This window comes from Scylla paramamosain, chromosome 32, assembly GCF_035594125.1.
Source record: "Scylla paramamosain isolate STU-SP2022 chromosome 32, ASM3559412v1, whole genome shotgun sequence".
Classification (NCBI taxonomy): Eukaryota; Metazoa; Arthropoda; class Malacostraca; order Decapoda; family Portunidae; genus Scylla; species Scylla paramamosain.
In genome coordinates, this window is record NC_087182.1 from 1,063,755 (window position 1) to 1,090,480 (window position 26,726).

Sequence of the window (26,726 nt, forward strand, 5' to 3'; positions counted from 1 at the left end):
TCTTATTATGATTTCTCTCAGTTTTTGGCTTAGTATTCTCTTTCTCTCTCTCTCTCTCTCTCTCTCTCTCTCTCTCTCTCTCTCTCTCTCTCTCTCTCTCTCTCTCTCTCTCTCTCCCTCTTAGACTAACAATTTCTATCTTTATAATCCGTATTCTCAGATGTCTCGGCATCTCACTCTGCTTTTAACATACTTTAGTGGAAAGTACTGCGGGTTTCCAGCAGAATTTTCTCTCGATTCTAGTGATAGCTTAAAAAGTATTCTGTATCATCAATTAGAAAAACACCCATGATAATTCGTGTCTGTGGTCTTTATAGAGCATTCGTGATGAGAGAACAAAGCGTTTAAGAATACAAGGCTGATCCTCACCATTACCTCACTATCGTTGCCTTCCTTCGCAGCCTGATGGAGTTCCTAGCACCGAGTAAGTACCAACAAGAACTCAAGATTTTCAAGGACTCCGCGCTACTAAAGACCAGCTGTGACAAGTACAAGTGCAGCTCGTTCAAGAAGCCAGTGTGTGCCCTGCTGCAGGCGGCTGGTGGCAAGTGCTAACTTCTCCAAGCACGCCAACATTAGCTCTCTAGATAATGGAAGTCGGAGTAACTGTGTGGACACTCATGTTCCTGTTATTGCGTCGCCCTAACTCTTTCACTGCAATTTGTTACAGCTGACACCACTGAGAACGCTGTAGAAAGCCTTCATAAATACGTACAAGAAGTTTTCTAATCTCCAGGTGGCTGTAGAACAAGAAGGAATGTTTCAGATTGGTTTGTGATCAACGAGAGATATACCAAAAATGAACACGAGAACATAAATTAATATGCAACAAACCATCAGTCCTACACGTGCCAGTCCCTTTATAAAACACGCATACCTACTTCCACCCATCCATAAGTTTGTCTAATCTTCTAAAGCTCCGTATTGACTCGGCACTAATACCCTGATTACTGAGTCTGTTCCATTCATCTACCACTCTGAAAACCACTTTCCTTCCATTAGTGAAAGAGTTAAGTCACTGAATGTACTTGATGACTGTCCTTGTGTTAGTTTCTCTGTATAATGGAGGGAAGAAATTTGCTACATGCTCTACTGCAGGCGGTGGAGTTAAGAAGATAAAGGAAGCAGCAAGACTTCAGACCTAAACGCGGCAATCCTTGCTTGAAACTCACCTACGTATTTCCACCTATCATCCTCATCCATAAATTTATCTAATCTTGTACGTGAAGTTAGTGTGAAAGCGAATATCCTTGTTGTAGGCGGGAAAGGTGTGTGTGTGTGTGTGTGTGTGTGTGTGTGTGTGTGTTTTGCAGTGGCTCATCAGTTACTGTTGTTATTGCTTTCCATATTAAGTTCCCTGTTTTATGATATCTTTATTGTTGTTTTCTTTATTTTCTCTTCTTATTGTTTCCTTTACTTCCTTCTCTCTTTTCTTTCACCGACTCGTACTTATAATTTCAGTTACTTCTTTCTCTCCTCTCGACATTCTATATATCTGTCATTTTATTTCCTGTAAGATAAGTGTGTGTTTATTGCACCTTACTCCGTGTGTTTCTATTTATTGTTACTAATAGACATAGTAAAAAAACTCCTTATCTAATATAACAAAGAATGACTTTAATAATCATATTTTCTAAACTCTAAGGCATTGTTTAATATATATGCTATCGCAGAGATGTTTATTGCAATACATTCTCATCTATTTATATGTATGTTCATGCTTTTTATCTATTTATTTATTCATTTATTTATTTGTTTGTTGTAATATTTCATGCAGGTAATGTTGATGAGGGGAAACTATCGTACGTTTTCCATAATTATCGTATATCGTCATATCTTGTGGAGTCATGAGCATTTATATGATTTGTGTTTAAGGCAGGTAGTGTAGTGTTTATACTTAACTTATGATGAGCTGTACATGGCATTAATAGACATAACTACTACTTGTACTGCTGTTACTACTACTACTACTACTACTAGCACCACCACTAGTACTGATACTACTGCTATATGTACTAATAATGCACTAATACTGTCAATAATGCCAATGTTTCAAACTTTCCGAATCAAATCAAAATGCTTCAACAAAACGCATGATTTGAAAGTCCCACTAAGAATTTGTCTGTGGAGAAACTTAGCAGATATCCCTTAACACACGGAGGAAATGTAATATCGACGACAATATTGTTTGAAGATATTACCAAGAGGATTTTTGTGCCCATTATGAACAGTTTTATTAAAGAATACCATGAGGAATTCATTTGTTTTCTTCCGACAATGAACGCAACTTGTAATGGCGGACGAGGTGGATATGAGAGCAGCCAAGAGATAAGTAAATATTGTTTTTCTCTTATTTTATTGCATTACCGATGTCAGGAAAGCTACCAGTTATTCATAATGACACAGGGAATATATATTGCATGCGTGGGAAATTACAATGCAGGGGAGAGGTAGAAATTAGGGTAAATGTATTCAGGTGCATCCTACTGGACATTTAAATGGGGAACTTTAAATCTTTAACTCTTGCTTGTTTTATTTTATGTTTTCGGTTTATCTTAAAGGACCGAAGTGATGGATTTTGTGTCTTGTGTTAGTGCAAGTGAAAGAAATATGGCAGCGTGCGGGTGTTTAGGAGAGAGAGAGAGAGAGAGAGAGAGAGAGAGAGAGATTAACTGACTGATGACAGATTTCATTATCACAATTTGTCTTAATTTTATTTTCAGAGAGAGAGAGAGAGAGAGAGAGAGAGAGAGAGAGAGAGAGAGACTATACTGAAGCAATGAATCAGTGTGAACATTGATGAAGAGATGACGGATCCACACCTCCGCCCGGTTGGCCCCTGTTCCCTTGCCACCACAACCCCCACCACCACCATCACCATATCGCGCATCAACACCAAGGCTGCTCCATGATGTTCTGATACCTTCCTCCCTTCGTCAGTAGCGAGAGGCCTCTTTCAGGAGACCACCACCACCACCACCACCATTACTACTACTATTGCACTTATTATAAGATAATTATTTATATTTTCTTCATTGTCATACGTTTGTTGCCTCGAGCCATTCCGTTATAGGTTCAAGAAAAGGCATTGTGTTTTATTGTAGGTATATACCGTACATCAGAAAGCATTAGGGAAAGACCACCCTTCTCTGCCTTTTTCGGTTAGGATTTTTATTTGTTTGTTCCCTTGGTAAGTTAGTTTCTGGTTTTATTAATGTGTTTGATTTGAAACAAACTGTGGTTATATATGTTTGTGAATACGTATTGTTTAATTAATTGTACTATTATTCTGCAACTTCCTTCCTTCCATAGTCTCTCTCTCTCTCTCTCTCTCTCTGCAGTTTACTTTATTTCATACTTCCATACACGTTTGCCCTTTTCTTCCCTCAGGGACGGAGGAGCTGCTGCCTGACGAAGGAGCGGGAACCGAGGCCCTTTCCTCCTGTTGTCTGGTGGAGCCTTAGGGGACAACGCAGCTCTCTTCTGCCCCCTCTCTCCCTGTACCCTACCCCCTTGCCCCTTCCTCTGTATGTGTGCGCGTGTATGTGGCATGGTCGGGGGAGGTGGTGGGTTTGGTTGGGTGGGTGCATGCAGTGAGAGGGTTCCAGTAGTAGTAGTAGTAGGGTAGATATTAGAGTAGAGAGTAGTGGGGCTCTACTCACTCCTGTGCCCCACTTCCTCCAACTCTCATCCTTCCCCGGCGTGTGTGTGTGTCCTTCACCTCCATCTCTCACCCCTCTACTAACGACTGTTTTGAGTTATCCACAAGGCTCTGCAGTCGTGAGCTGAACGAGGCAACAAGCAGTTACTAACGAGGCAAGTATCGAAGTGTCTATTGAAGGAGTGAAGGGTAGGTAAATAAAACTAATGCTTTCTGATGTACGTTTTTTGTGATTTGTATTGTGGTGTAAAGTTTCTATGTAATAAATTAATGTGAAATGACTGACTTTTATTTTCCTCATCGGCAACAAGGAGGTAAGGGAAGTACTGAAGGAATAACGAAAGAAATGCTGTAATCAGGAACTTTTATTACACTTTAGATTACTACCATTACTACGACTACCAATTCTTCCCCAGTCTTCTGTTCTCTGTCCATCTCGTCTGTTGCTCGTTGACTTCCTCTCGCCGTTCAATCTTCTTCCTTCATCGATTCTCAGTCGCCTTTCTGTCTGTCTTGCAAACCTGGAATATGCAGAACACATTAGAATACTGCCTAAATAAAATAAAAAAATATGACTACTGGCAAACACTAATAACTACCTAGTAACAATCAGTTATCCCAATTGCACTAACTGATGAAATACGTAATTACCTGGACTCCTTTCCCAGTATTTTCTTTTTTTTATTCATTCAGCCTTGTACGGAAACCTTTAAATATAAGAATAAAACCTGCGTACATGGTAGGAGAGAAAACAAGGAGTCTATATAATTACTATGATAGGCATTTAAGTCAAAGTTTAAGTAAACGATGTATAGTATATCATAAAGACCGCAATTACACTATAAAAGAAGGTAGGAAGGAAGGAAGGAAGGGAGGGAAAGAAAAGAAGGAAGACAGAAAAGGAAGATAAAGCTCGTATGAAGAGTATTTTCAAAGGCCACTTAGTTAACTATTCGTTTTCATCACCATTCCCCTCATTAAGGAAGCATTCCCCTTGTTAAACGATCACTAGAATCACGAAATTACGCTTGAAAACTTTAATAACGTAGTACACTTTGGCCTGTTGAAAGTAAAGGATACAGCGCTGTAACATCTGGAAACGCAGTGCAATAATTATTAACGAGTCCATCAGTGCATTTAGCCCGTATTCGGAAACCCTTCGTGCCTTCACCGCGATTATTTTTAAGGGCCACAGAGATGATTAGCAGGGTTCTCACGAGTATTCCTTCTGTTTATAAGTAGATACCTTCATAATCTGTCATTAGAAACAGAGAAACACCCTTAACAACCCGTGTAACTTCAACTACTATTCTTAAAGGACACAGAGATGATTAGCCAGGTTCTCACGAGTATTCCTTCTGTTTATAACGTAGAAATCTTCATAATCTATCACTAGAATTAGAGAAACACACCTAACAACCCGTGTAACTTCAACGAGAACCTTTCGAAATTAGTGGATGTGCGGCGCAGAAGTGTTTTAGAATGATGGCCTTACCTCTAAGCCGTCCAACACCCAAATGGGCGGGCTCTTCTTCTCGACCCTCACCTTCGTCTGATCACCTGACTGGCCTCCTGACGTCACACCTCCACCACCACGCCACCTACTGTCGTGTTATCCAATCTTCTCACTTTACTCGTAAACTATACAAAAGTTTATAATTTCGTTCAACGTCTGACAACCAAAGATGTTTTTCTACTATGAAATGACCTCAAGCTGACCAACATTTAGATCAGGAAAATGTATTACTAAGAACAAAATTATGAATTCTCATTCTGTTATGGATTATTTTACCTACCAAACATCTAAATCAGGTCATAGATATAACAGTACTGTAAAATGACAAAAAAAGCATTAATATTCACTTCTCAAACCTTCAGTTACATTCTCAGGAGTTTGTGTGGTGTTAAGACAGTTCAGGCTATCTTAAAAAGCACTCGGGCCTTAATGATCACTCAAGATTCGATCCTAGACAAGTGCACCTCTCATGACAATAATCCCACCTTTAGATAAATATTTTCAATGATACTCTGATCCTCCAAGGCTGAACATCTCAACAGGGCACCAGCCATGCTTACATCATCACTTGCCAACCAAGAGCGTGTCCTTGAGAACCTCTCGATGCTCTTTGGCAGAACCTGTAGATACACCTCCTTGCCACAGTCCCGTATGGATAAAAATAAAGACTTAGGAGATGGATCCCAGTAACTCTTGCACGTTATAATCTCCCTGTGGTATGAGTCGCTGCACCAATCTTGGAAATCATTTTAAAACAAGGGAAAACTCCATCACTACATACATATATCAAGTAACAAAGGTGAACGAAACCGTTGTGGAGGTCCATAGATTGGTTCTCCTGGATGTCAATGCGGATCTTCTCAGTTTTGCCACAGATTTCGTGTTTGCAAGCAGTGTAACGCATGATGGCACTGCTCCGTGTCACCTTGATGTCGCCATTGATGTTTTAGGGAAGCTGCAAGGATGATAATGAACATGCAACAGCAGCAGAGTCAAATGAATGTTTTTTTTTTTTTTTTCTGTTCTAACACAAGGAGTATGACGGCAGATTTCTCACAAGCTGGCCACAGTGTGTGTGACATGCTGTCAAGAGGTAATACCATACATTCTGTTCTTCCCTATCATTGCAAACACTTCTCTTCACTTTTGCATCATCATTCTCATTCATCCTCACACTTATATTAGGGAAATCAAATCCAAATGTTTCCTTGACGCCGAACCACCAAGTCTTGTCACAACCAGGAGCCGGACCACACTTGTAATGCTTGTCTTCGAACTCCGTCCATGTGTGTTCCTGCAAGAGACGGACGGGCTGGACAAGCTGCAATATAAGCGCAATTAACTCCACACAGTAGAGTAAAATGCTATGTGGGAGAATTCTAGCTCAGTTACCCCAACAAAAGCAGTTCCACCATTTTCTCTTAAGCTTCGGAGAGAACGGAGAGTGCTCAGTTGGGGAGTGTCGCCACCTCCCAACACATTAGTTGCGCCATACAACTGCAAGTGGAGGAACGGGAAGACATAATAAGGTTTTAAGTTATACGCTACGGCCACCGCGGATGTTGCCTGCCTTGTCTATCGTCTGGTTAGGATCTTGTCTCTTAACAGCACTTCTTTTTCCTTCATCTCTCGTTTATTTTAGCAAAGTCACCCAAGATTATTATTCTAGCTGTTATCTCTCCAAAACGCTTCTTCCCAGATATCAGTAACTGGCCACTGTCACCAGATTGCCGAGAGCATCCGTTACTTAATTAACATTTCCCCTCAAATTTCATTCAGAGAGTCTGGCACGGCTAGGCATTATAATTGAAGAATAGAATAAAATAGAATTAAAAAAATAGTGTTCTTTATCTCTTAAAGGCAATTATTACGCAGCCTGTTCATGGGAGAAAAAAAGAGAATACAACAACGAGCCATCGGGACTTATATTTCGGCTCCAAGTTCAAGGTCGCAGCGGGAGGGCGGCAACGGAGGGGTAGTATATGCTCATGGTAACAGTTTGGCAAGTGGCATCGCTAGCAGAGTGTTTGGCTTGAATACTGAACTCAGACTCCGGCGTCATTGCCTTCAGTGCTACAAAAGCTTAGCCACCATGCGTCCTGTGCTTGGCTACTGGAAAACCCGCTGCGTACGTACGCATCAATTTAAGATACCAGTGTCATCTTTTTAGTAGTTGCCAACACCGCCACGAGCTGACAGTTGGAGGACGTGTGTGTTTGTGTGTGTGTGTGTGTGTAGCGGGCCACACTTGTGTGATGTAGCCTTATAAACCAGCGATAGATCTATGATAGAAAAGAAAATATACATTAATGATTTGAGGTAACAACGAGTATACATATTTGGTTTGCCTCATAAGGGAAATACCGGCTCAATTTCCAGAATTATTTGAAACCTACTTGAAGATTAATTTCTTATTTAGACACAGTAAACATTTCCCTCCTACATGGATAAGACATAGCGGAGAAAAAATAGTAAGATAGTTGTAGCTGCCAACACTATCTGGCATTTTCAGTATTTGATAATGTAACTTGCCTGCTCCCCGAGAGAGAGAGAGAGAGAGATGTTTTATAAAGGGACTGCGACGTGTTGGCCTGATGACTTCTTGCAGCTTCCCTTAATTTCTTAAGTTCTATAGTTCATGTTAAGTTCTCATGTGTAATTATTTCCCTGTTTTCAGTTAGCACAGCCCATTCGCCTCCTGCTGGCATACAAGAGGGTGGATTACGAAGACAAGCAGTACGAGGCAGGAGACCCTCCGGATTATGACAAGACTTGCTGGTTTTCCGTCAAGTATAACCTCGGCCTTGACTTCCCTAATGTAATTATCAATGCCTGCTTGCCTTTACCTGCACGTTTGCCTGCCCGTTTTGTCCGCCTGCCTGTGTATGTGTTTGTTCCTATTTGTTGCCGTGTGTGTGTGTGTGTGTGTGTGTGTGTGTGTTTATATTCCTACTTCGTCTTTCCTTCTGTCTCCCTGCCTGTCCATCATTTTTTATATATTTCACCATCCTTTCACTTCATCTATTATAATTACCATAAGTTTTTTTTTCTTTTTTTTTTCATGTGTTTTATCCTTCCCTTGTATCTTCATGGTTTCCTGTCTTCCATCCCTACAGCTTCCTTACTACATAGACGGAGACGTGAAGCTCAGTCAGACCCTAGCCATCCTCCGCTATCTGGGACGCAAGTATGACCTGGATGGGAAGACAGAGGAGGAGATGAGGCGTATTGACATCTTAGTGAACGATGCAATGGATCTGGCGACACAACTGTGGGATGTCTGCTATTATGATTACGTGAGAATTTAGATACAGATATTGGGGTGTTTTCAATATTTTTTTTTTATTTCTCTTCTCTTTCCTCTTTCTTTGTTAACTTTTTTTTCTCTTTCTTTCCTCCTCATTTACTACGTATTACTATTCTTCATCTCTCTTTTTATTTTTCTCTTTCCTCTATTCCATCTTCCTATTTTTTTTCTTTTTTCTCCTTTTCCCTACTTTCCTCTTTCCTTCCATTCTTTATTTTTTTCATCTTCCCTCTTCTCTTCCTCCTCTTCTTTTTTCTCCTCTTACTCTTTTCCATCCCTCTCCCTTCACCCCGTTCTTCTCTTTTCCAATCCTGATTATTATTATTATTATTATTATTATTATTATTATTATTATTATTATTATTATTATTATTATTATTATTATTATTACTACTACTACTACTACTACTACTACTACTACTACTACTACTACTACTACTACTATTATCCTTTTGATTTCCATGTCTGACAAATGAAACACTAATCCTGCTCTCTCTCTCTCTCTCTCTCTCTCTCTCTCTCTCTCTCTCTCTCTCTCTCTCTCTCTCTCTCTCTCTCTGCAGGACCAGAAGCCAGAGTACTTGAGAAAATTACCGGAGAAGATTAAAAAATATTCTGATTTCCTCGGACATCGATCTTGGTTTGCTGGAGAAAAAGTGAGTACCCAGGATACGTAACTGTTTCTGCTATTCTACTATTACTGCGGTTATCTATTCCTTACTGAACTATTCATCATGTTTGTTAGTTCCGTTACTAACTAGATATCTACTATTTACTTTTGATTGTTAGATTTTTTTTTTCGATTTGTAGTTTTTTTTTATATTTTCTCCTTTTTTCCTGTTAAACTCTCTGTCTCTCTTGCTTATTCCCTTTAACTTTTCCCTTCTCTCATTCCAGCTAACATTCGCGGATTTCCTGATCTACGAATTCCTGGATCAGCACCGCGTCCTGGATCCCACGTGCCTGGAAGCAGCGCCGCCCTTGCAACGCTTCATGGCTTGCCTCGAGGGTTTGGAACCTATCCGCGAGTACATGGTAAGTCCCTCCTTCATGTCGGCGCCGCTTTTCAACAAGTACGCCGCTTATGAAATCGAGCAGCGAGCAAAGAAAACAACGGCTCAGGATGGGAAGAAATAAAGAAGTTAGTAATTCCAGCGTGGAGTTGACGAGAGTGAAGGAAGAATTACGTGGAGCTGAAGAAGAGAAGACCTCGCCGATTTTCCCTTAGCCACTCCATACACTACAGCTGGGTTTTCATCGCAGGGCACATGAGATTCCCAGAGTTACTGTCTCGTTAATAAACAGTATATTAAACCGTACAGTGTATCATTCTTTTCTAGTATTTTACCATTTTTCTTAGAGAGAGAGAGAGAGAGAGAGAGAGAGAGAGAGAGAGAGAGAGTGTGTGTGTGTGTGTGTGTGTGTAATAATAATAATAATAATAATAATAATAATAATAATAATAATAATAATAATGATAATAATAATAATAATAATAATAATAATAAACGGTTTATTCTTTAGGCAGTTAACAAACTGAAAATGTACAGAGGGGATGGGGAAATACTTAACATTTATCCTAAAGCTAAGTCTAATCTAGGAGGGAAATACTATTGATTGATGGCTCGCACCATGGTGGGAATCGCGCTGAGTCTGTACCGGTCCGTGCGCGGCGCCTTTACGGGCGTTATCTTGTTGTGGTGTCTGGTGACACGGACCGGGCGAGGCACGTCAGGCGACAGCATGTGTCTGAGACGTGGATGATGCAGCAGTCCCCTTGCAAACTTTTCCAAAGCCTCTCGGTGCCTGGTGGATAGTCTGGACAGACTCAGTGTGGTCAGGGCTTCTTCATAGGTGGTGTAGGCAGGGCCAAGGATGATCCTGTACGCCCTTTTCTGCACACTCTCTAGCTGTAGCTGTTGAGTGTGTGTGAGGGAGGAGGACCACGCTGGGGAGGCGTACATGAGTTTGGGGAGGATGAAGGTGAGGTACACCCCCCTTAACTCATCTGTCGGCGTCCCCAGCAACCTGAGTCTGCGCAGCATGTACAGCCTGTAGGTAGCTGATCTTACGGTGCTGGCGACATGCTGCTTCCAGGTCAGCTGGTCGTCCACCGTGACTCCGAGAAGTTTGGCACATCGGACCACCGGAGGGGGTGAGGGCCCACTGTGAGCTGGGGAGGGGGCACTGGTACAGAGGAGGTACAGAAATGCATCACCACAGTTTTGCTGTGGTTGATGGTCATCCTGCTCTCCTCCGTCCACGTCTGCAGTCGCTCCAGAATTGCTTGCAGTGGCGAGTAGTCCGGGTTCTTGGTAGAAACTGGGATGCCCACGGTGCAGTCGTCCACATACTTCCAGCGATGGGGGGATGTCAGTGAGGGCGTCGTTAATGAGAAGGAGGAAGCATAGAGGACCCATCTTGGTCCCTAGGGACCCCACATGTCAGCTGTGTGTGTGTGTTTGTGTATGTGTGTGTGTGGAACAGGATGGGATTGGAGCAGTGAAGTAAAACAGACACTCAGTTCGATCGATAAACACGTCCATTAGTCAGGTCTTTCCCACTTCAACATCCGGTGTCGCTTTAAGTACGTGCTCTCAGATTCCTCCCTCCGGTAGTGTCGACAAGACAAGTGCAGGAAGGGGTCGGTCATTAAGTTCAGGCCACCACCCCCCATCCAAGTACTAACCTGACCCAACATTGCTTAATCTCGCTGGTCGTACGAAACGGTGTATTCAACATGGTATGGTGGTTGGCCTGAAATGTCATTAATTTCAGGACATCATTCCAGCTATTCTCCTCAGTGGCACCTCTCACCAAGGCGTACCTACAAAACTTCTAATACACGTGCAATCAATATTTTCCGAAGATTTGTTTAATTTTTTTAAGTTTGCGTTCCTAGAGATCAAGCTGAGATCAAGTCGAAATGAACGGAACGGACAACCAGACTGAAAATTGTAATGTGCTGAATATATATAGTCCTGGGGAGTCGCCAGTGTCTGCGGCATTCCTGACGGTTGCTCTGGTCCACTGTTATGGTGTCGTCGTCTTCGGCACCCTTGGTAAGTGCTTCGCATCTCGGCTGAACGAAGCTGATATCCACTTAATGCCATAAAACTTCTAGTAAAACGAGTCTCGTCAAGGCAGGACTCAGTAACTTGTCTCTGCATTACGCCTCAGGTAACACGTTGGCGCTGTGGTGCGTGGGGACGTGCACCAAGACGCGACGGCCGGTGAAGGTGTTGTTGTTCAGCGTGTTCCTGCCCGCCCTCGTGGTTTGCCTGGCGACGCGACCTGTGATTGGAGAGATCCGAATCGCCCTCCTCACATGCGATATTCACAGGGTCTCAGTAGTGGTTGTACAAATCAACATGGTTGTGTACAATATCCTGGCACAGATTGAACTGACCGCCATAGCTGCTGTAGCTGTGGTCAGGTAAGAGGACAGATACCAGACCTTGAAAAGACCAGTAAAGGTTCGTGCAATTGGTGCAAAACTAATCCAGGAGGTACAATTTAATGCTATGGTAGTATTCTAGCCACAGTTACAAAGGGCACTCTTCCTTGCAGGGCAGTGTCAGTATGGGCGCCTCAGAGGCAGGCGCTTGGGCTCCGGGGCACAGTGGTGCTGGTGACGGCGATATGTGTCTACTCCATCCTCACCGGCCTTGTGAGTAACCACCTGAACTTTACGTCAGGCAGAAGGGCCCGTGTTCCGTGTTCACGGTCATTTGTTCTTCTCGATGGTCTAATATTAATTGGTATAATGATGAGGCTGACAGCTTTGTTATGAGGTGAACCGTTGCAGGGGGTGCTGGTAATGGTGGTGACAGATGAGATGGACCACCTGAGGATTCTTGTCACAGTCCTGTTCTTCATCAACACGACACTTCCGGCACTCATCACAGCCGGCGCCTACGTCCTCATGATATACATAGTGAGTAACAAAGAACGGTACACTTACTGCCTTATGCAAAGTTGAGTTACGAGCAAAATGTTATACACTGAACGTCTCTGTCAAATGCAAATTTTCTGTCTCAGCTTCAGCGAAACAAGCGTCGTTTAGCCGCCAGTCAGCACCAGCAGCGGGAGGCCACCACCATGGACCAGGCCACGCGGGCCATGCTGGCGGTGTTCATTAGCAACCTGGTGTTTGGCCTGCCACACTCCATCTACCACCTCATGGGGAAACAGCCGCACTTCATGAATATCTTATTCCACGTGTTGTTTTCAACACACTTCGTCATGGACCCGCTAGCTTTCGTGTGGTTCAACAGTTGCTACCGAAGACGCGTTTTTTCCCGGATGAAGAAAGTGACGCAGTCTCTGTCCTCGGTTCCTACATCGTCTTTCCTCCACGCCAGCTCAGTCTCCCCGAGTGACCATCACCTCCACCACCACGACTCCGACCCTAAGGAGGAGAACGTCTGTTAAGGCTGAGCACATCCGCGCCTTCAGGCAGAGAATGCTCCCCACGAAGTGTACAGAGGAATAGATACTCTTTCATTTCTTCACTAATGATAGAGCGAACTTCAGTAGCCAGAAGACATGTTGGACAGAGAAATAATGCATTAGGTGTGTTGTCTTTTGTTGTTTAGTTTATGTGCGTTGTTTGTAGTGTGAGGATGTGGCTTGTTTATTTGTTGCCTTATCTTTATATACTGGAGAGACGAAAGGAGCGAAGGAGTTTGATTTGTGTGTGTTTCTTGTATTAAAAAATTTTCGTTTTAAATATTAGTAGCAGCTTCTCTTCCTGAAGCGTGGCTGAGATTCACACTGTGACTGAGGCGTTGCTCTGTACTCCAGTGTTACATGTCATTGTATTCTAATGCACTGTTTTATATTACGCCACATTCCTTTGTGTTTAGCGTTCATCAGTGTCCTTCTCCTCAGCATCCTCTCTTATCTAGCACTGTTATCTTTACGGTGTCTGCCTCAGCTAATATGCGCACAATACCCTCGGGAAGTCGGATGCCATGACGTGCACTCAAAGGCATGTCCACACAAAGGAACGCCTTGGAAACATTTCAGAAACCGATTTCATGGATGGATGAATGAGAGGATGGATGGATGGATGGATGAGTGGGTAGATGGAGAGATGGATGGATGGATGAGTGGATGGATGGATGGGTGAGTGAGTAGATGGAGAGATGGGTGAATGGATGAGTGGATAAATGGATAGATGGATGGATGAGTGAATAGATGGATGGATGGATGAATGGATGGATGGATGGATGGATGAATGAATAGATGGATGGATGGATGGATGGATGGATGGATGGATAAGTGAGTAGATGGATAGATGAATGAAAGGATGGATGGACGTCTCTCAAATGTCTCCAAACTGTTTTCCAACCGATTTTCAAATATCTGCAAGGTGTCTGCAAACAGTTTGTAAGCATTGTTTCCAGGCCATTGTTTCCTGGTGTGGACAGGCCCTAAGTCATGCTCTTGCACTACCAACGCTTCATACAGTCAACCAGCCTGCAGTTAACAATAAATCAATTAAACCTACAATGCAATGACTTTTAGAAAATCCTGCATCTTGGGACTTACAGACTACACGGTGCATGTACGTTTTCACATCCACCACTGTAAGAGAGAGACATTTTTTTTTTTCTTTACGTGAGACGGGACTCTGGTCTAGGGCAACAAAAAAAGTTATAAAAAAAAAAAAGATCCACTGAAGGTGCCAGTCCCGAAAGAGTGTAGTCTAAAAGGGTTATAAAAATTTTGAGAATAAGTGTCTTGAGGTACCGAAGACAAGATGAGCAAATCCTTGGTATTACTGATGTTGTGAAACTTAACGGAAGTATGTCGATTATATGAAATGTCAAGATGGGCCTCGGTGCATGTGCGTGCGTGTGTGTGTGTGTGTGTGTGTGTGTGTGTGTGTGTGTGTGTGTGAGTGCATAAGGAGTAACGACCAAAGTGTCAATAGACTCAGCAAGTATCAGTAACTGAAGGCATGCTGGCCTGTACTGTGTGACCTGGTAGTGAGACCTTTTCTCCTGTGTGTGTCTGTCGATCGTCTGTTACATGTTAGTTTCTATATATATCACTTTCCTTTCACTGCTTGTCTTAATTTCCAGAGAGAGAGAGAGAGAGAGAGAGAGAGAGAGAGAGAGAGAGAGAGAGAATCACTTCTGACGACTGAATCTCAGGAAAACATTTAAAACACATTCTAAACCCAACACACATCATGTGCACAGAATCATACGAGTATATACGCCTCACCTAAAACACCATAGATAGAAATCAACCATAGCATCTTTCACGTTGATAACTCAGGACTGGGGAGCGTAATCCATCAATCTCTCTCTCTCTCTCTCTCTCTCTCTCTCTCTCTCTCTCTCTCTCTCTCTCTCTCTCTCTCTCTCTCTGTATATTCTGGAAGGAGAAATGAAATAGGGAATATCGGAAATGTATTTTTTTTTTTTTTCTAAATAAAAAGATAGTCATGATATGTTTGTTTTCTTCTTTCCAAGTTGATTCATTCTTGGATCTCGCCAGCAGCCTTCCTTGAAGTCGTGTGTCTGAGATTCACACTGTCTCTGTAAATGCTACTATTCTGTAGGTCCATGCATTCAAAGTCCTTGCTAACAAACCTAGTTAGTGCAGCAGGAGAGGAATCGAAAAACTTCATCTTCCCATGCATTCAGAGGAATGTGGCTGTGGCTGGCGCGTTATCACAGCCACCTCTTGTAGTGAGCAGCGCAGCCACCAAAGACAGCTGACCAACAATCCGGTATTACCAACGCTCGGAAACTTCCTAAAGTTTGACTTATCAAGGTCCGAGACACTACAACATCCCTCGGCGCGTGCGCTGGGTATACGCAACTGAAATCCCCCTGATATGGATTAGGGACGCACCAGTGCATCACCAGACGCCGAAAAGATCGAGGATCGGAGGGACACTGCTGGTTGGTCTAGGACTCAGTGGCTTGTTTGCAGAAACCAGACCATTGGCAAGACATGAATACGACAGACAACAACACCCTGTACGAACCCGGTGAGGCGCCAGTGCCCGCTGCATTGCTGTGGTTTGCTCTGGTCCACTGTTACTGCGTCATAGTCATCGGCACCTTGGGTACGCGTGCGGCATCTCCAATGAACGAAGCTGCCATCCACAATAATATGGATCCATCCATATTGTATTATATGGATATTATATTATATTATATGGATCCATCCAATATTTCGCCAAGGTATGGACTTTGTAATTTGTATGTCTGCATTACTCCTCAGGTAACGCGTTGGCGCTGTGGTGCGTGGGGACGTGCGGCAAGACGCGCCGGCCGGTGAAGGTGTTGCTGTTCAGCGTGTTCCTGCCCGCCCTGATGCTTTGCCTGGTGACGCGACCTGGGGTTGGAGAGACCCTAATCGGCCTCCTCACGCGAAATCCACACAGGATCTCTAGAATGGTCGTCGATATTAACAGTGCAGTGTACGCCAGCTTGGCAACGGCAGAGCTGGTCTCCATTGCTGTTGTAGCTGTGGTCAGGTAAGAAAACCTCAGTTACTAATTATTTAGACGATGGTAAAAAAAAGATGAAAAAAAGCAAACTTTTACTCAGGTTGTACAAAACTGTCTCTAGTGTGTCTGATGCCTTTAAGGACAAGATACTTCCTTTCCCTGCAGGGCCGTGTCGGTATTGTCCCCACAAGTTCGCATTCTAGAGATCCGCGGCGCCTCGCTGTTGGTGACAGTGATATGTCTGTACTCGGGTGTCAGCGGTGCGGTGAGTGTAAACTGACTCTCTCTAGCTTCCTTGGTGTAAACTGACGCATCCTGCACCAAACATGGTGGAGGTTAGATGCAGCGTTTCGTGTTGCCAGCACTACTTTGTCACGGGGTGTTCAGAACATGGGAAGGATAATATCATTATCATCACACGAGCCGAAAATATTGCTGATATTAAACGCGATTCTATTTTTTTTTTTTTTTTTTTTACCTTCCTACGACTTGGACTATTTCAAGAGAGGAGTATCAAAAAACATCCAGAAAGAAATATGCCAACCCTATTGAAACCAGTTTCCATTCAACTTTATAGGGACAGCAATTATTCAAGAGCTTTTCTTTTCTTGTATTTAGTATTCCTTGTCCATCCTCCTCTAGACGACAAAATCTTTGGCAGGGACTAGTGGCGCTGATGGTAATGAGTGATGCGCATATGGTCCTCGTCACCATCCTGTTCTTCGTCAACACAACGCTGCCGGCAGTCATCACCGCCGTCGCATACATCCTGATGATAGTGGCTGTGAGTAACATTGTCATAGTATTTGAGTAGTCTTGGAGCAGACCTGTTCAGGCACCAAAGGTTACACTGGAATCTTGTCAGGGCATGAACATGAATACCTATAGATCTTCACGTATGGTTTTCAAGTTTCACCTCTGAATATAATCCTTGCCAGGAGACCAGTTCACCCTAAATCATTTGAGTAGCTGATCGGTGACTGGATTTGATCACTGGTTGGTGTAAATTCTCACTCAATAGAATTGCGCTCGGGAATGCTTCTTTGATGCTGCTATGAATCAAGGAACAATGCGTTACAAAATGCTATACATTTAACGATGAAGTCAAATGCCAATCTCATACTTCAGATACACCGGAACAAGCGTCGCTTGGCCGCCAGTCAGCAGCAGGCCAAGTCAGTCTCCAGCATGGACCAGGCCACGCGGGCCATGCTGGCGGTGTTCCTCAGCAACCTGGTGTTTGGCGTACCGCACACCATCTTCCACCTCATGGGCAAACAACCGCTGTACATGAGCGTTATATTCCACGTGCTGTTTTCCACGCATTTCATGGTGGACCCGCTGGTCTTTGTGTGGTTCAATAATAATTACCGCACTCGCGTTCATTCCTACATGCAGAAAGTGACGCATTCCTTGTCCTCGCCGACAGCTTCGTCCACCGTCCAGTATTCCAGCGCCTCCCAAAATGACAACAACCACCCCCACTCCTCCACAAACAGACAGGCGGACACTAATGTTTAACTCCAGTATTACGCCACCCACACTTGTGCACTCAGGAAATCTGCTTTATTCTGTGTCTCCAGGTTCCTGTGTTTCTCGCGTGTTCTTGTACCAGTATGTATGTCGATTGGATAATATGTTAAAAAATCTATATATCTCATTATTATATACTTCCTTATCAATTGTGTCTGTACTCTGCAACTCTGCCTGATTCTGTTTTTCCACATTCCTGTGTTCCTCGTATGTTTTTTTACAACCATGAATACATTAGAAATGTCTTTAAGTTTCGTTTTACCATACCTTATCTCATTATATATTTTTCCCTTACGTTACCTTTCAATCTCCTTATTCATCAATCATGTCTGTATTTCTTATTTTGTTTAGATGGACCATACCACCGCCACTACCACACACCACCGTCAGGAGGGAATATCACTGGACTGATAAGGAGTGGGGCATTACCAAGGCCAGGGTGGCGGAAGGAGTTTCCGAGGGCTTCTATATCACACCCCGAATGACACGTGCCATATATAACAGCTTATCACACTTCATCAATACGGACGTCGGACGTCAAAATGTCCGACACGGTCATTCTATTACATTATATTTTGCTTCCTTGCTGAGTTGGTAAGACTAACTAACTGATTGACAGATTGACTGACTGGTTACAAAAGTTTGGCATTTGGAGTTTCCAATGGCAAGTGTTGACTGACTGGCCTGAAAGGGCTAAGGTGAATAGGAAATGAGTCTAGAGATAAAAGATAAAGCATTAGAGTAGAGGACCTGTCAGTGTTTCATAAGGCTTTGTAAGGACTGCGTGGAGAGCATGGCCAACTGTAGCCTTTCGTGGAACACCTTCAACGGTGACATCCCAGACTCCCTTCTGCATTTCTTTGTCTTCTACTGCTGCGCCATCTGTGTTGTTGGCATCACTGGTGAGTCTTCTGTGCGGGAAGGACGTGTTTCCTGCGTCAATTTCACTGAAAGCTGGAACATGATACATTTTCTTTTTTTTTTTATTTCTTTATACTTTATTTATTTATTTATTTATTCATTTATTCTTTTTTTTTTTCATATGTAAGGGCGTGTGTTAAATCCATCTTTGTTCTCTCCTCCTTCAGGTAATGTATCGTTTTAACTTCCTTCAGACTCGTTATGTTTACTCCTCTCTTTTTTCCCTCCTTCTGGTAATGTTACGTTTTTCCCTCCCACAGCCAATGGGATAGCGTTGTGGTGCGTGGTGACTTGTTCCCGCACATCCACCTCCAGCAAGATCCTCCTGTGCGCCCTCTTCTCCACGACCCTGCTCATGTGCGTGGTGGTGATGCCCTTCATGGTGCACCTCTCACTGGCCAAACTCTGGTGCGACAGGGGAGTGCCCCGGCCTCTGCTACACGTGGTCATCTTGAACTACATTGTGCTGACCATGATGGAGCTTTTCTACATCTTCGTTATGGCTCTCCTCAGGTTAGTGGATATCAAGTGTTTTATTCTTACTCTTAAACAGTTATGGCTTCTCAAGTGTACAGTGGATTGGTGGAGGTTTGTGTCATAACCCTGAAGACCACCAGTGACAGTAAGAGGAGTGGTTGCGTAGTTCAAACATTTTAGTGACTGTAGTTCTATTTTTCCTCAGTAGAATCATCTTGAATTATTCAGTTGAAGTATTGAGTGTGACTTTCATACAGTGTGCATTAAAAACATCAAGGTGTCATAAATAGTACACAAATCAGAGCATTTCACATAGAGCATCCACGGCAAGGCGTATCGTGATCCCCATGGTTCTTGCAGGACGCTGGCCGTGTGGTCACCTATGCGGCGCCAGATCCAGGTTCGCGCAGCCATTGCAGTGACTGTCGGGATCGCACTCTACAATACATCGATGACTATCGTGCGTACAAACTCTTTTCTGTCTTCTTGTTACCCTCTGAGTCTCTGTCTAGGTCCCCATCTCCATATACAGGAGTTGCAGATGCTTGTTGTAGTCTTTAAAGAGTTCCGACTTTTACACTTCCACCCAGATGTATCTCTGCCTTTTTAAGGGTTCCTTCCATCTCTGCTTCGGTCAGCCTCGTCAGTTCCTCTCCATCATTGTTCCGGTGATGATTAAAAAGCTTTCGTTGACGGAATACATATTATCACCTTTACGGCTACTCTTCATCTATGATATTCCTTTCAGCTGGTGGCGGCACAGTTCTGGAAGACATTAATGCCTAGACACACACGATACATTATTCTGAAGGTGTACAACGCTTTCCACTTCGTCCTGCCAGTACTGCTCACCCTCGTCTGCTACCTGTCCACCATTGCCGTGGTAAGTTCCCCACGTGCCGTCATGTCTCTGTAACTCCTTAATTGATTTGTCCTCCTCTCAGGTCCTGTGCTTTTCTGTACTTATGGACGCATCATTCTTTAATCCAAGCCACTTCGAGATATGTATTTTGTTTAACAATGACCTCTAAGAATTATGCTGACTAGACATTGAAAAGCATTATTTTAATTTTCCTTTTTTTTCTTCTTTTTTCATAGGTACTTGTAAATATTCTGTACAGAGCTTCTGTTGGTGTAAATTCACAATAAAGGACGTAGTACAAGTTTACAGTATGATTTGTAAACTCACCACCGAGTAGTAAACAATGCTGCAAACCTTTCAGAGTTTCTGGTTTCATTCTTGATCAGTAACGTCGTTCACACAGACCTTCTCGCATCGAATAACAAGTGCATATTGCCTTTACTTAGCAGCCAGAGAGATAACATGGAGTCAGCTGACAATTAATTAAGTGTCACATGTATTAATTGGGTGATATTTCTATAGAGAGAATAAGTAATGGTCGTATTTCAGGTGAGACGCAACACGCGCCGTCTGGTTGCCAACACCGCACAATCCACAGTGGCCAGTGGCAAGGTGATGGACCAGGCCACGCGAGCCATGCTGGCGGTGTTCATCAGCAACCTGCTCCTCGGCCTGCCGCACTCCATCTACCACATTGTGCCTTACGATCACCGTGTCTTCTCCTACGTCATCATGCACTCCATCTTCTTCACGCACTTGTTTGTTGATCCGCTGGCCTTCCTGTGTTCCAATCTGCACCACCGGCGGCGCGTCCTCCAAGCACTCAGGTCCCTGTTCTGCCTGGCTACCCACACGGTGGTTGAGTCACCGCCTACCTCGCTGACCACTCAGACAACCTCCATTCAAAAGGACGTCGAGGAAGGGCAACGGAATACTTCGTCAGGAGAAAAGTCAAAACAAGAGCCACCCAATCTACAACTCGACAACATCCCCAAGTAAGGATACACGTGGAAGGCGCTGATTCGGGCACATTGGTATCTTCTTTCTATTCTTGGGTTGACATTCGGCAGAACATTATGGTCTACAGAGCGGGATTTTTTTTTTTTTTTTTTTTACGTTTTGATCTCTCATCAGTACCGTTTTTAAGATCCAAACAAATCATTAGTATCGTTCTCATTTTTTTTTTTTTTAATAATGTTGCGGAATCTTGAAAACGCTCTAAAACCTTCATGGAAACTCCAAATACTTCCAGTGGAGCTTCTTAAATTTCGTGAAAATGAGAGGAGGTTGTCACTACAATCTTGAAAACGCCCTTGAAAACTCCAGGCACTTTCGCAAGAGTTTTTTTTTTAAAGTGGACGAGGTGGGACAAACTTCGAAACGTGTGATAAAAAGAAGCCGCACTGCTATAAACGTGAGAATATTCACTACAATTTATGCATTTTTGGGTCACGAGGCATCGTCATCATGGCATCACGAGGCATCACGAGGCAGATCATGACAACACGAAGAAAGCGGTGCCGTCTCTCATATACATACAAAAAGAAGGGCGTTTCCCCTCATGCACAACATTATACTTAGTGAATGTAACACATCGGACTGCACTCTTGTCCCTGACTTATAGGGGAACAAAAAAGTAAATCCACCTTTACTTGTATGTTTTTATATGTAATAAAGTATTCAAAGTATGTATACTAGTGTATGTATGCTATTATCAGCTGTTATCATTGTTGTTGTTGTTGTTGTTGTTGTTGTTGTTGGTGGTGGTGGTGGTGGTGGTGGTGGTGGTGATGGTGTTCTTCTTCTTTTTATTATTATTATTATTATTATTATTATTATTATTATTATTATTATTATTATTATTATTAAGACCCGAGTAGAAAAAACGTAAGGAAGACCAAAGTATGAAGGAGTCTCACTTATCCTGATGGCGTCTGAGGTATACTACATCCTCAGGTAAGAAGGGAAGGTGTCCGTATCTTCTTCATTCAGTAATCTGCGATAATCAAAGCATGTCCGTCTAAGTACATGCTTCCTCTTTTTCTTTTCTTTTTTTTTTTATTCTTCTCCCCAGAGCGGTGGCGGTGTGGTACCCTCAGGGGCACCAGTTGAAGCTACGGACAAGCGTGGCGCTGGTGATGGGCGTCGTTGTCTTTGCTACTGCTACCACTGTGGTAAGATCACGGCAGACTCTTTGTACGATCATTGTTCTACCCTTGTGAGCGTTGCAGTGCCTTTCAACCTCCATCCTCCACACAGGATTGCATTGCCGAGTCGCCATACATGCACACGACACCATCACGACTTGTGACTGTCCTACATTACGTCCTGCCAATGGTTCTCACCCTCGCCTGTTACTCCTCCATGATTTTCGCGGTGAGTAATGAGTCTGGCCTGGACTGAACCCTCTCCACGCCAGGACAGGTATTGTTAAACACTGTTCTCTCTCCAGATTAATTTTTAAATGCTATATAAATTATTAATCAGGTTCTCATGGGTATTTTTTTTCTCTCACTCCATTAATGATGCAGATTCCTTATCCTCACAGGTAAGACGTAACAAGCACCGCCTGGCCGCCACTCCAGACACGGCAGGGACGGGCCAGGTGATGGACCAGGCCACGCGGGCCATGTTGGCGGTGTTCATCAGCAACCTGCTCCTCAGCCTGCCACACTCCATCAACCACATTCTACCTCACGCTGTCCATGTCATCCCGTACGTCAGCATACACATTGTTTTCTACGCTCACTTGTTCGTTGACCCGCTGGTGTTTGTGTGTTTCACCGGCAACGCGTCCTGCAGGCACTCAGGTCCTGCCCGCTCTGAATTACTTGCAGGCCATTCTCTGCACTGCCGCGCGCCACCTCCGCTCACATCCTCCTCCGCCTCCTCCAAAATGTCGCAGAAGAATCATAGTTAAGGATATATGAGTTTTCTTATTGTTATGTCTTAGCGATCCTGTTACCTTCCAGTAATTTCTATAAATATTCCGTAGCTCTTGGCTAGTTCTTTGATCATGTGAAGAATAAACTTGAAAATCTGATCTGGAATACTCATTTAGTTTCACCGTTCATAATATGAATATGATTTTATTAACTAGTGAATCTTAACTAATAAATTATATTCATAACCAACTGTCTCTTCACGCAAATCAAATTACTGGTAAACTTTGGAATTCTCTGCCTGACTTTATATTTCCTTCTGCCTCCTTCAAGAGGAAGACTTCAAGATACTTCTCGACTTTTGAATATTGTTTTAAAAAATAATTCTCTTTTGGGATTGGCATCTTCAGTGAGATTTTTTTTTTTTTTCTTGGCCAGAAGCCCTCTTACATTAAAAGAATATGCCATACAGTATTATCACCACTCATCAACCTTCAAGGAAAACAGCACGAAGGAAAACAAATACAACGACCAGTAAAAGAAATTAACTTCCGGAGACCAGCAACATTTGAAACCGAGGATTTCCCGGGGAAGTGTTGACGGTGTGACGTAATGAGAGCGTGACATCATGTGTGTGTGTGTGTGTGTGTGTGTGTGTGTGTGTGTGTTCCTACTGTAGAATAACTAATCTCTCAAAGCTCAACTTCAGCTGCTATTGGACAAACAGTTGTTCCCAAAAACATTATGAGTACTAAGGTAATTGTAGATCCCTTCTTTAGACTCCGAGAGCAAGAAGTAAAAATCATTCCTAGCTTTACTCCATCTGAGTAGTAGGAAAGAGCTACGCAATATTATAAAGTTTTCCAGGGCCTAATGTATTTGTAGATCCCTCTTTTGGCACGAGTGAAAGTTAATGTGGAAAATAAGGCCTGTGAAACCTTTACTCCAACCAGGTAGTGGGAAAATACTACTACTAGTGTTTTCCAGGCCCTAAGGAAGAGTGCATTGTCATGCCGCACACTGCCAGGAACAGCGGGACTCAGTGTGTTGCCAGACGTAGCGAATAAGGGTTGTGCCGCTCCTCCCAGCCTGTGACCCGGCAATGTTTTGTTAGTGCACTGTACTCGTGTTTCGCTGCCAAGAAGCACGCAGCTTCTAATGAGTGCCACCGTTTAGATTCTGACTTTGTGGTGTAAGAAAGAAGCAAAATCAGAGTGAACAGTAACAGGAAAATAATACATACTGTTGTACTACTTATACAGTCAGTGGACAGTTCAGCCAGTGGATAACTCAATAGACAGATCAACCACTGGACAGCTCAACTTGTTAGCGGGCAACTCAACAGACAAATCAACTAACAGACAACTCATCTAGTTGGTGGACAACTGAACCAATGGACCATTCAACTATATGCGTGAAACTCCAGCCCTCACAAGTCACCGTGGAGTAATTGAGGTAGCGAGGACCGAGTGATGCTTAGGTCCCGTCAAGCCTCAAGGGACAGAGAAACATGGCGAACTGCACCGTGACTTGGAGCAGATTTAACGGAGACATCCCAGACTCCTTGCTGCACTTCTTTATAATCTACTGTAGTGCTGTCTGTCTCGTCGGTACTCTATGTGAGTTGTAGACAATAATAATAAAAATAATAATAATAATAATAATAATAATAATAATAATAATAATAATAAGAAGAAGAAGAATAACGATAATAATAATAGAGTGTTTCATTAATATATGGGATTCAACGAATGCTAATTACGAAGTTGTATTTGTTTCATGATAACTCCACATTAATCACTCGTTTCAAAAGCAAAACATGAAGAAATTACAGACACGCAGATTGCTCAATCGATCAATCATTAAAAAAAAAAATGGCACCAATTAACCCTCTGAATCGGGTAACCTTTTTATATAATGTTATTTTTGGTAAATTCGTATGCACTTATTGAGTTTCATGGTTGCTCTGTTGAAGTCAGTGAGGTATGTGCGCATTGAGTCTCGTAAAATACTCGTCTTAAACGTCTCTAGTTTTATGTAATCCTGATTTGCAATTAACTATTTTAGTAAGTTACGAAAGGTTACCCGAACTGCAGGACAAAATTAAAATAGAATGTTTCTCCACAGGTAACGTGCTGGCGCTGTGGTGTGTGGTGGGCTGCTCAAGAACTCCTCCAGCAGTAAAGATCCTCCTATGTGCCCTCTTCTCCTCCACCCTCCTTATGTGCCTGCTGGTGATGCCTTTCATGGCCCACGTCGGGGTGTCCAAGGTGCGCTGCGACGGACAGGTTCCTAAAATGGCCATCCGCGTTGTGGTCACCATGTACATTATCCTGACGGAGATGGAGCTTCTGCACATCAGCCTCATGGCCCTTCTGAGGTGAGTCTTGGCGTGCTTTGCCGCTTGGCTTCCATTCTTTTCTCTACTCCATTTCGTCAAGTGTGTTTTAAGAATTTTCTCACCCGAGGACACGTGGACGCGGTAACACTGCCACTGATTAATGCGCTCATATACTCTTGATTCTAACCGTGTGGTAAATATACTGTGATAGTATAAACTTGTTAGGTATTCATATATCTGTTTCCTTCTCACGCCATCTCTGATTCATCTAAGTATTCCAGTCTTGCTTCATACCGTGTAGTAAATTACTGTGAAAGCAAAAACTTGCTAGGTATTAATTTATTTATTTGTTCGTGGCGTTGGCGCGGACAGGGCAGTTGCAGTGTGGTCATCCACCAAGAGAGAGATGAAGATGCCCACAGCTGTCGCTCTTTTGGTTGGCATCGTGATCTACTCCACAGTGATGACCTTGGTGAGCCCACAAGGAGGTTACGGTGTGATTAACAAACATTATTCAATACAATAGCTATCAATGCAATCCGCTGTTTCGTGAGTGATTGACTTAGTGGTTATTTTCATCCCAACAGCTCCTGCTTGCTGCTTTCTGGTACGACATAGTGAGCGGATACACTGGCTTCGTACTGTCGCAGATCTACAACTCGGTCAACTTCCTCGCGCCGGTAGTGTTTACGATGGCCTGTTACTTCTCCATGATACTCGCTGTAGGTGCATGTCTCCTCTGTTCACATGATACACCCTTAACCTAAATAATTTTCCGTTTTCTAAAGATGTTACGTATCTAAATCCTCGCAGATAAGACGCAACCAGCACCGCCTGGCCACCACCCCAGAAACTGCAGCGACGGGCCAGGTGATGGACCAGGCCACGCGGGCCATGTTGGCGGTGTTCATCAGCAACCTGCTCCTCGGCCTCCCGCACTCCATCTACCATCTCCTGCCTCGATATGACAACCAAGCCCTCTCCTACGTCACCATGCATATCGTTTTCTTTACTCACTTGTTCGTTGACCCGCTGGTGTTCGTGTGTTTCAACCTACACCACCGGCAACGTGTCCTGCAGGCACTCAAGTCGTGCCTGCAATGCGTCCCTTGCAGACCGCTCTCCACGCTCCCGCACGCCACCTCCACCCTGCCCCTCCACTTCACATCCTCCTCCTCTTCCTCCTCCAAAGAGTAGCGGCGGGAGATCTGAGACAAGTTTTGGTGTTGCTTTTGGTAACAAAAGAAATTTGCCTTCCATCTGAACACTGTCCACCTACCCAATGTACAGTGCTATGAATAAAAACGTTTGAAATCTCTACCTAGTAAATATGACTCACGGCGGTGGGCAGGTTTTTCCCGAGCGGAGCATCAACAACGTGGACAAACAATGATGCAACACTACACAGGACGGAACGGCAAAACACTCCTAACTTCCCGCGTGTTGCCAGTCGTCTTTCAGTTCTCATTGCCTTGCCACGAGCGCGCGTCTCTGGAAAACAAAACAACTTCCTTCTACGATCGAGAGGAAGTTTGCCAATAATTCTTACAACTCTCTGCAAAGTGCATTCCTGAAAACTTCCGCTTTCTGGCGTGAGCAAGTATAGACTTAGAACATGTTCACATAGAGTACATTGATGAAAACTTCCTCTTTCTAGCGTGAAGAAGTTTAGAAGAGCATTTTTACACGTCTTCAGAGTGCATTGGTAAAAAATCTCTGCCTTAAAACGAGAATATGTATTGAATGGAT

At 43.4% G+C, this 26,726-nt stretch overlaps 6 protein-coding genes and 1 long non-coding RNA gene across 11 annotated transcripts in view; 6 read left to right on the forward strand and 1 right to left on the reverse strand.

The window, feature by feature from the left end:
* Nucleotides 1-2,256, forward strand: part of LOC135088895 (uncharacterized) — a 4,787-nt gene extending 2,531 nt beyond the window's left edge. Inside the window, exon 5 of the mRNA XM_063983961.1 lies at nucleotides 402-2,256. Within this exon, the coding sequence (XP_063840031.1) occupies nucleotides 402-555 (154 nt within the window). The 3' untranslated portion in view covers nucleotides 556-2,256. The remainder of the gene's footprint in view (nucleotides 1-401) is intronic.
* Nucleotides 2,257-4,011: 1,755 nt separating this feature from the next.
* On the reverse strand, nucleotides 4,012-6,679 carry LOC135088992 (uncharacterized). The gene is made up of 2 exons (XR_010261353.1): nucleotides 5,157-6,679; nucleotides 4,012-4,182 (listed from the first exon to the last, which is right to left on the reverse strand). It is a non-coding gene; the product is annotated as an uncharacterized LOC135088992 (long non-coding RNA).
* A 365-nt stretch (nucleotides 6,680-7,044) lies between these two features.
* On the forward strand, nucleotides 7,045-9,799 carry LOC135088991 (glutathione S-transferase Mu 2-like). 3 transcript variants are annotated; one of them, XM_063984102.1, is made up of 5 exons: nucleotides 7,045-7,305; nucleotides 7,855-7,995; nucleotides 8,294-8,473; nucleotides 9,048-9,140; nucleotides 9,382-9,799. In XM_063984102.1, exons 1-5 carry the CDS (start codon nucleotides 7,060-7,062, stop codon nucleotides 9,619-9,621), a joined length of 900 nt encoding a protein of 299 aa, XP_063840172.1. In that variant the 5' UTR covers nucleotides 7,045-7,059; the 3' UTR covers nucleotides 9,622-9,799. The 3 variants fall into 3 exon arrangements, with proteins under 3 accessions (XP_063840172.1, XP_063840173.1, XP_063840174.1); XM_063984103.1 differs by having other exon boundaries at nucleotides 7,045-7,152; XM_063984104.1 differs by having other exon boundaries at nucleotides 7,145-7,168.
* A 1,149-nt stretch (nucleotides 9,800-10,948) lies between these two features.
* LOC135088987 (uncharacterized) lies at nucleotides 10,949-14,403 on the forward strand. Its single transcript, XM_063984097.1, has 5 exons — nucleotides 10,949-11,546; nucleotides 11,665-11,920; nucleotides 12,055-12,154; nucleotides 12,293-12,421; nucleotides 12,526-14,403. The coding sequence occupies exons 1-5, from the start codon at nucleotides 11,411-11,413 to the stop codon at nucleotides 12,916-12,918; spliced, it is 1,014 nt and encodes a 337-aa protein (XP_063840167.1). The 5' UTR covers nucleotides 10,949-11,410; the 3' UTR covers nucleotides 12,919-14,403.
* A 755-nt stretch (nucleotides 14,404-15,158) lies between these two features.
* On the forward strand, nucleotides 15,159-17,785 carry LOC135088988 (uncharacterized). The gene is made up of 5 exons (XM_063984098.1): nucleotides 15,159-15,574; nucleotides 15,733-15,988; nucleotides 16,127-16,226; nucleotides 16,623-16,745; nucleotides 17,090-17,785. The coding sequence occupies exons 1-5, from the start codon at nucleotides 15,460-15,462 to the stop codon at nucleotides 17,480-17,482; spliced, it is 987 nt and encodes a 328-aa protein (XP_063840168.1). The 5' UTR covers nucleotides 15,159-15,459; the 3' UTR covers nucleotides 17,483-17,785.
* Nucleotides 17,786-17,845: 60 nt separating this feature from the next.
* Nucleotides 17,846-22,792, forward strand: LOC135088985 (uncharacterized). Of its 2 annotated transcripts, none has more exons than XM_063984094.1 (8): nucleotides 17,846-18,396; nucleotides 18,676-18,928; nucleotides 19,253-19,352; nucleotides 19,641-19,775; nucleotides 20,304-20,749; nucleotides 21,829-21,928; nucleotides 22,014-22,130; nucleotides 22,303-22,792. In XM_063984094.1, the coding sequence occupies exons 1-8, from the start codon at nucleotides 18,288-18,290 to the stop codon at nucleotides 22,672-22,674; spliced, it is 1,632 nt and encodes a 543-aa protein (XP_063840164.1). In that variant the 5' UTR covers nucleotides 17,846-18,287; the 3' UTR covers nucleotides 22,675-22,792. The 2 variants fall into 2 exon arrangements, with proteins under 2 accessions (XP_063840164.1, XP_063840165.1); XM_063984095.1 differs by lacking the exon at nucleotides 17,846-18,396 and adding an exon at nucleotides 18,407-18,582.
* A 153-nt stretch (nucleotides 22,793-22,945) lies between these two features.
* On the forward strand, nucleotides 22,946-26,295 carry LOC135088990 (uncharacterized). Of its 2 annotated transcripts, none has more exons than XM_063984100.1 (5): nucleotides 22,946-24,255; nucleotides 24,764-25,016; nucleotides 25,350-25,449; nucleotides 25,565-25,699; nucleotides 25,791-26,295. In XM_063984100.1, exons 1-5 carry the CDS (start codon nucleotides 24,147-24,149, stop codon nucleotides 26,172-26,174), a joined length of 981 nt encoding a protein of 326 aa, XP_063840170.1. In that variant the 5' UTR covers nucleotides 22,946-24,146; the 3' UTR covers nucleotides 26,175-26,295. The 2 variants fall into 2 exon arrangements, with proteins under 2 accessions (XP_063840170.1, XP_063840171.1); XM_063984101.1 differs by having other exon boundaries at nucleotides 25,565-25,657.
* The last annotated feature ends 431 nt before the right edge of the window (nucleotides 26,296-26,726 follow it).

What these genes read in the sequence shown, in the direction of transcription:
- LOC135088987 (XM_063984097.1), top strand. Translation starts at nt 11,411, where the DNA reads ATGAACGGAACGGACAACCAGACTGAAAATTGTAATGTGCTGAATATA. An exon ending in GCTGCTGTAGCTGTGGTCAG is followed by an intron (nt 11,921 to 12,054) that starts GTAAGAGGACAG and finishes TCTTCCTTGCAG; the next exon opens with GGCAGTGTCAGTATGGGCGC. An exon ending in ACTCCATCCTCACCGGCCTT is followed by an intron (nt 12,155 to 12,292) that starts GTGAGTAACCAC and finishes GAACCGTTGCAG; the next exon opens with GGGGTGCTGGTAATGGTGGT.
- LOC135088988 (XM_063984098.1), top strand. Translation starts at nt 15,460, where the DNA reads ATGAATACGACAGACAACAACACCCTGTACGAACCCGGTGAGGCGCCA. An exon ending in CATAGTCATCGGCACCTTGG is followed by an intron (nt 15,575 to 15,732) that starts GTACGCGTGCGG and finishes ATTACTCCTCAG; the next exon opens with GTAACGCGTTGGCGCTGTGG. An exon ending in ACATCCTGATGATAGTGGCT is followed by an intron (nt 16,746 to 17,089) that starts GTGAGTAACATT and finishes CTCATACTTCAG; the next exon opens with ATACACCGGAACAAGCGTCG.
- LOC135088985 (XM_063984094.1), top strand. Translation starts at nt 18,288, where the DNA reads ATGGCCAACTGTAGCCTTTCGTGGAACACCTTCAACGGTGACATCCCA. An exon ending in ACCTGTCCACCATTGCCGTG is followed by an intron (nt 19,776 to 20,303) that starts GTAAGTTCCCCA and finishes GTCGTATTTCAG; the next exon opens with GTGAGACGCAACACGCGCCG. An exon ending in ACTCCTCCATGATTTTCGCG is followed by an intron (nt 22,131 to 22,302) that starts GTGAGTAATGAG and finishes TTATCCTCACAG; the next exon opens with GTAAGACGTAACAAGCACCG.
- LOC135088990 (XM_063984100.1), top strand. Translation starts at nt 24,147, where the DNA reads ATGGCGAACTGCACCGTGACTTGGAGCAGATTTAACGGAGACATCCCA. An exon ending in CTGTCTCGTCGGTACTCTAT is followed by an intron (nt 24,256 to 24,763) that starts GTGAGTTGTAGA and finishes GTTTCTCCACAG; the next exon opens with GTAACGTGCTGGCGCTGTGG. An exon ending in ACTCCACAGTGATGACCTTG is followed by an intron (nt 25,450 to 25,564) that starts GTGAGCCCACAA and finishes TCATCCCAACAG; the next exon opens with CTCCTGCTTGCTGCTTTCTG.
- LOC135088991 (XM_063984102.1), top strand. Translation starts at nt 7,060, where the DNA reads ATGGGAGAAAAAAAGAGAATACAACAACGAGCCATCGGGACTTATATT. An exon ending in ATGTCTGCTATTATGATTAC is followed by an intron (nt 8,474 to 9,047) that starts GTGAGAATTTAG and finishes CTCTCTCTGCAG; the next exon opens with GACCAGAAGCCAGAGTACTT. An exon ending in CTTGGTTTGCTGGAGAAAAA is followed by an intron (nt 9,141 to 9,381) that starts GTGAGTACCCAG and finishes CTCTCATTCCAG; the next exon opens with CTAACATTCGCGGATTTCCT.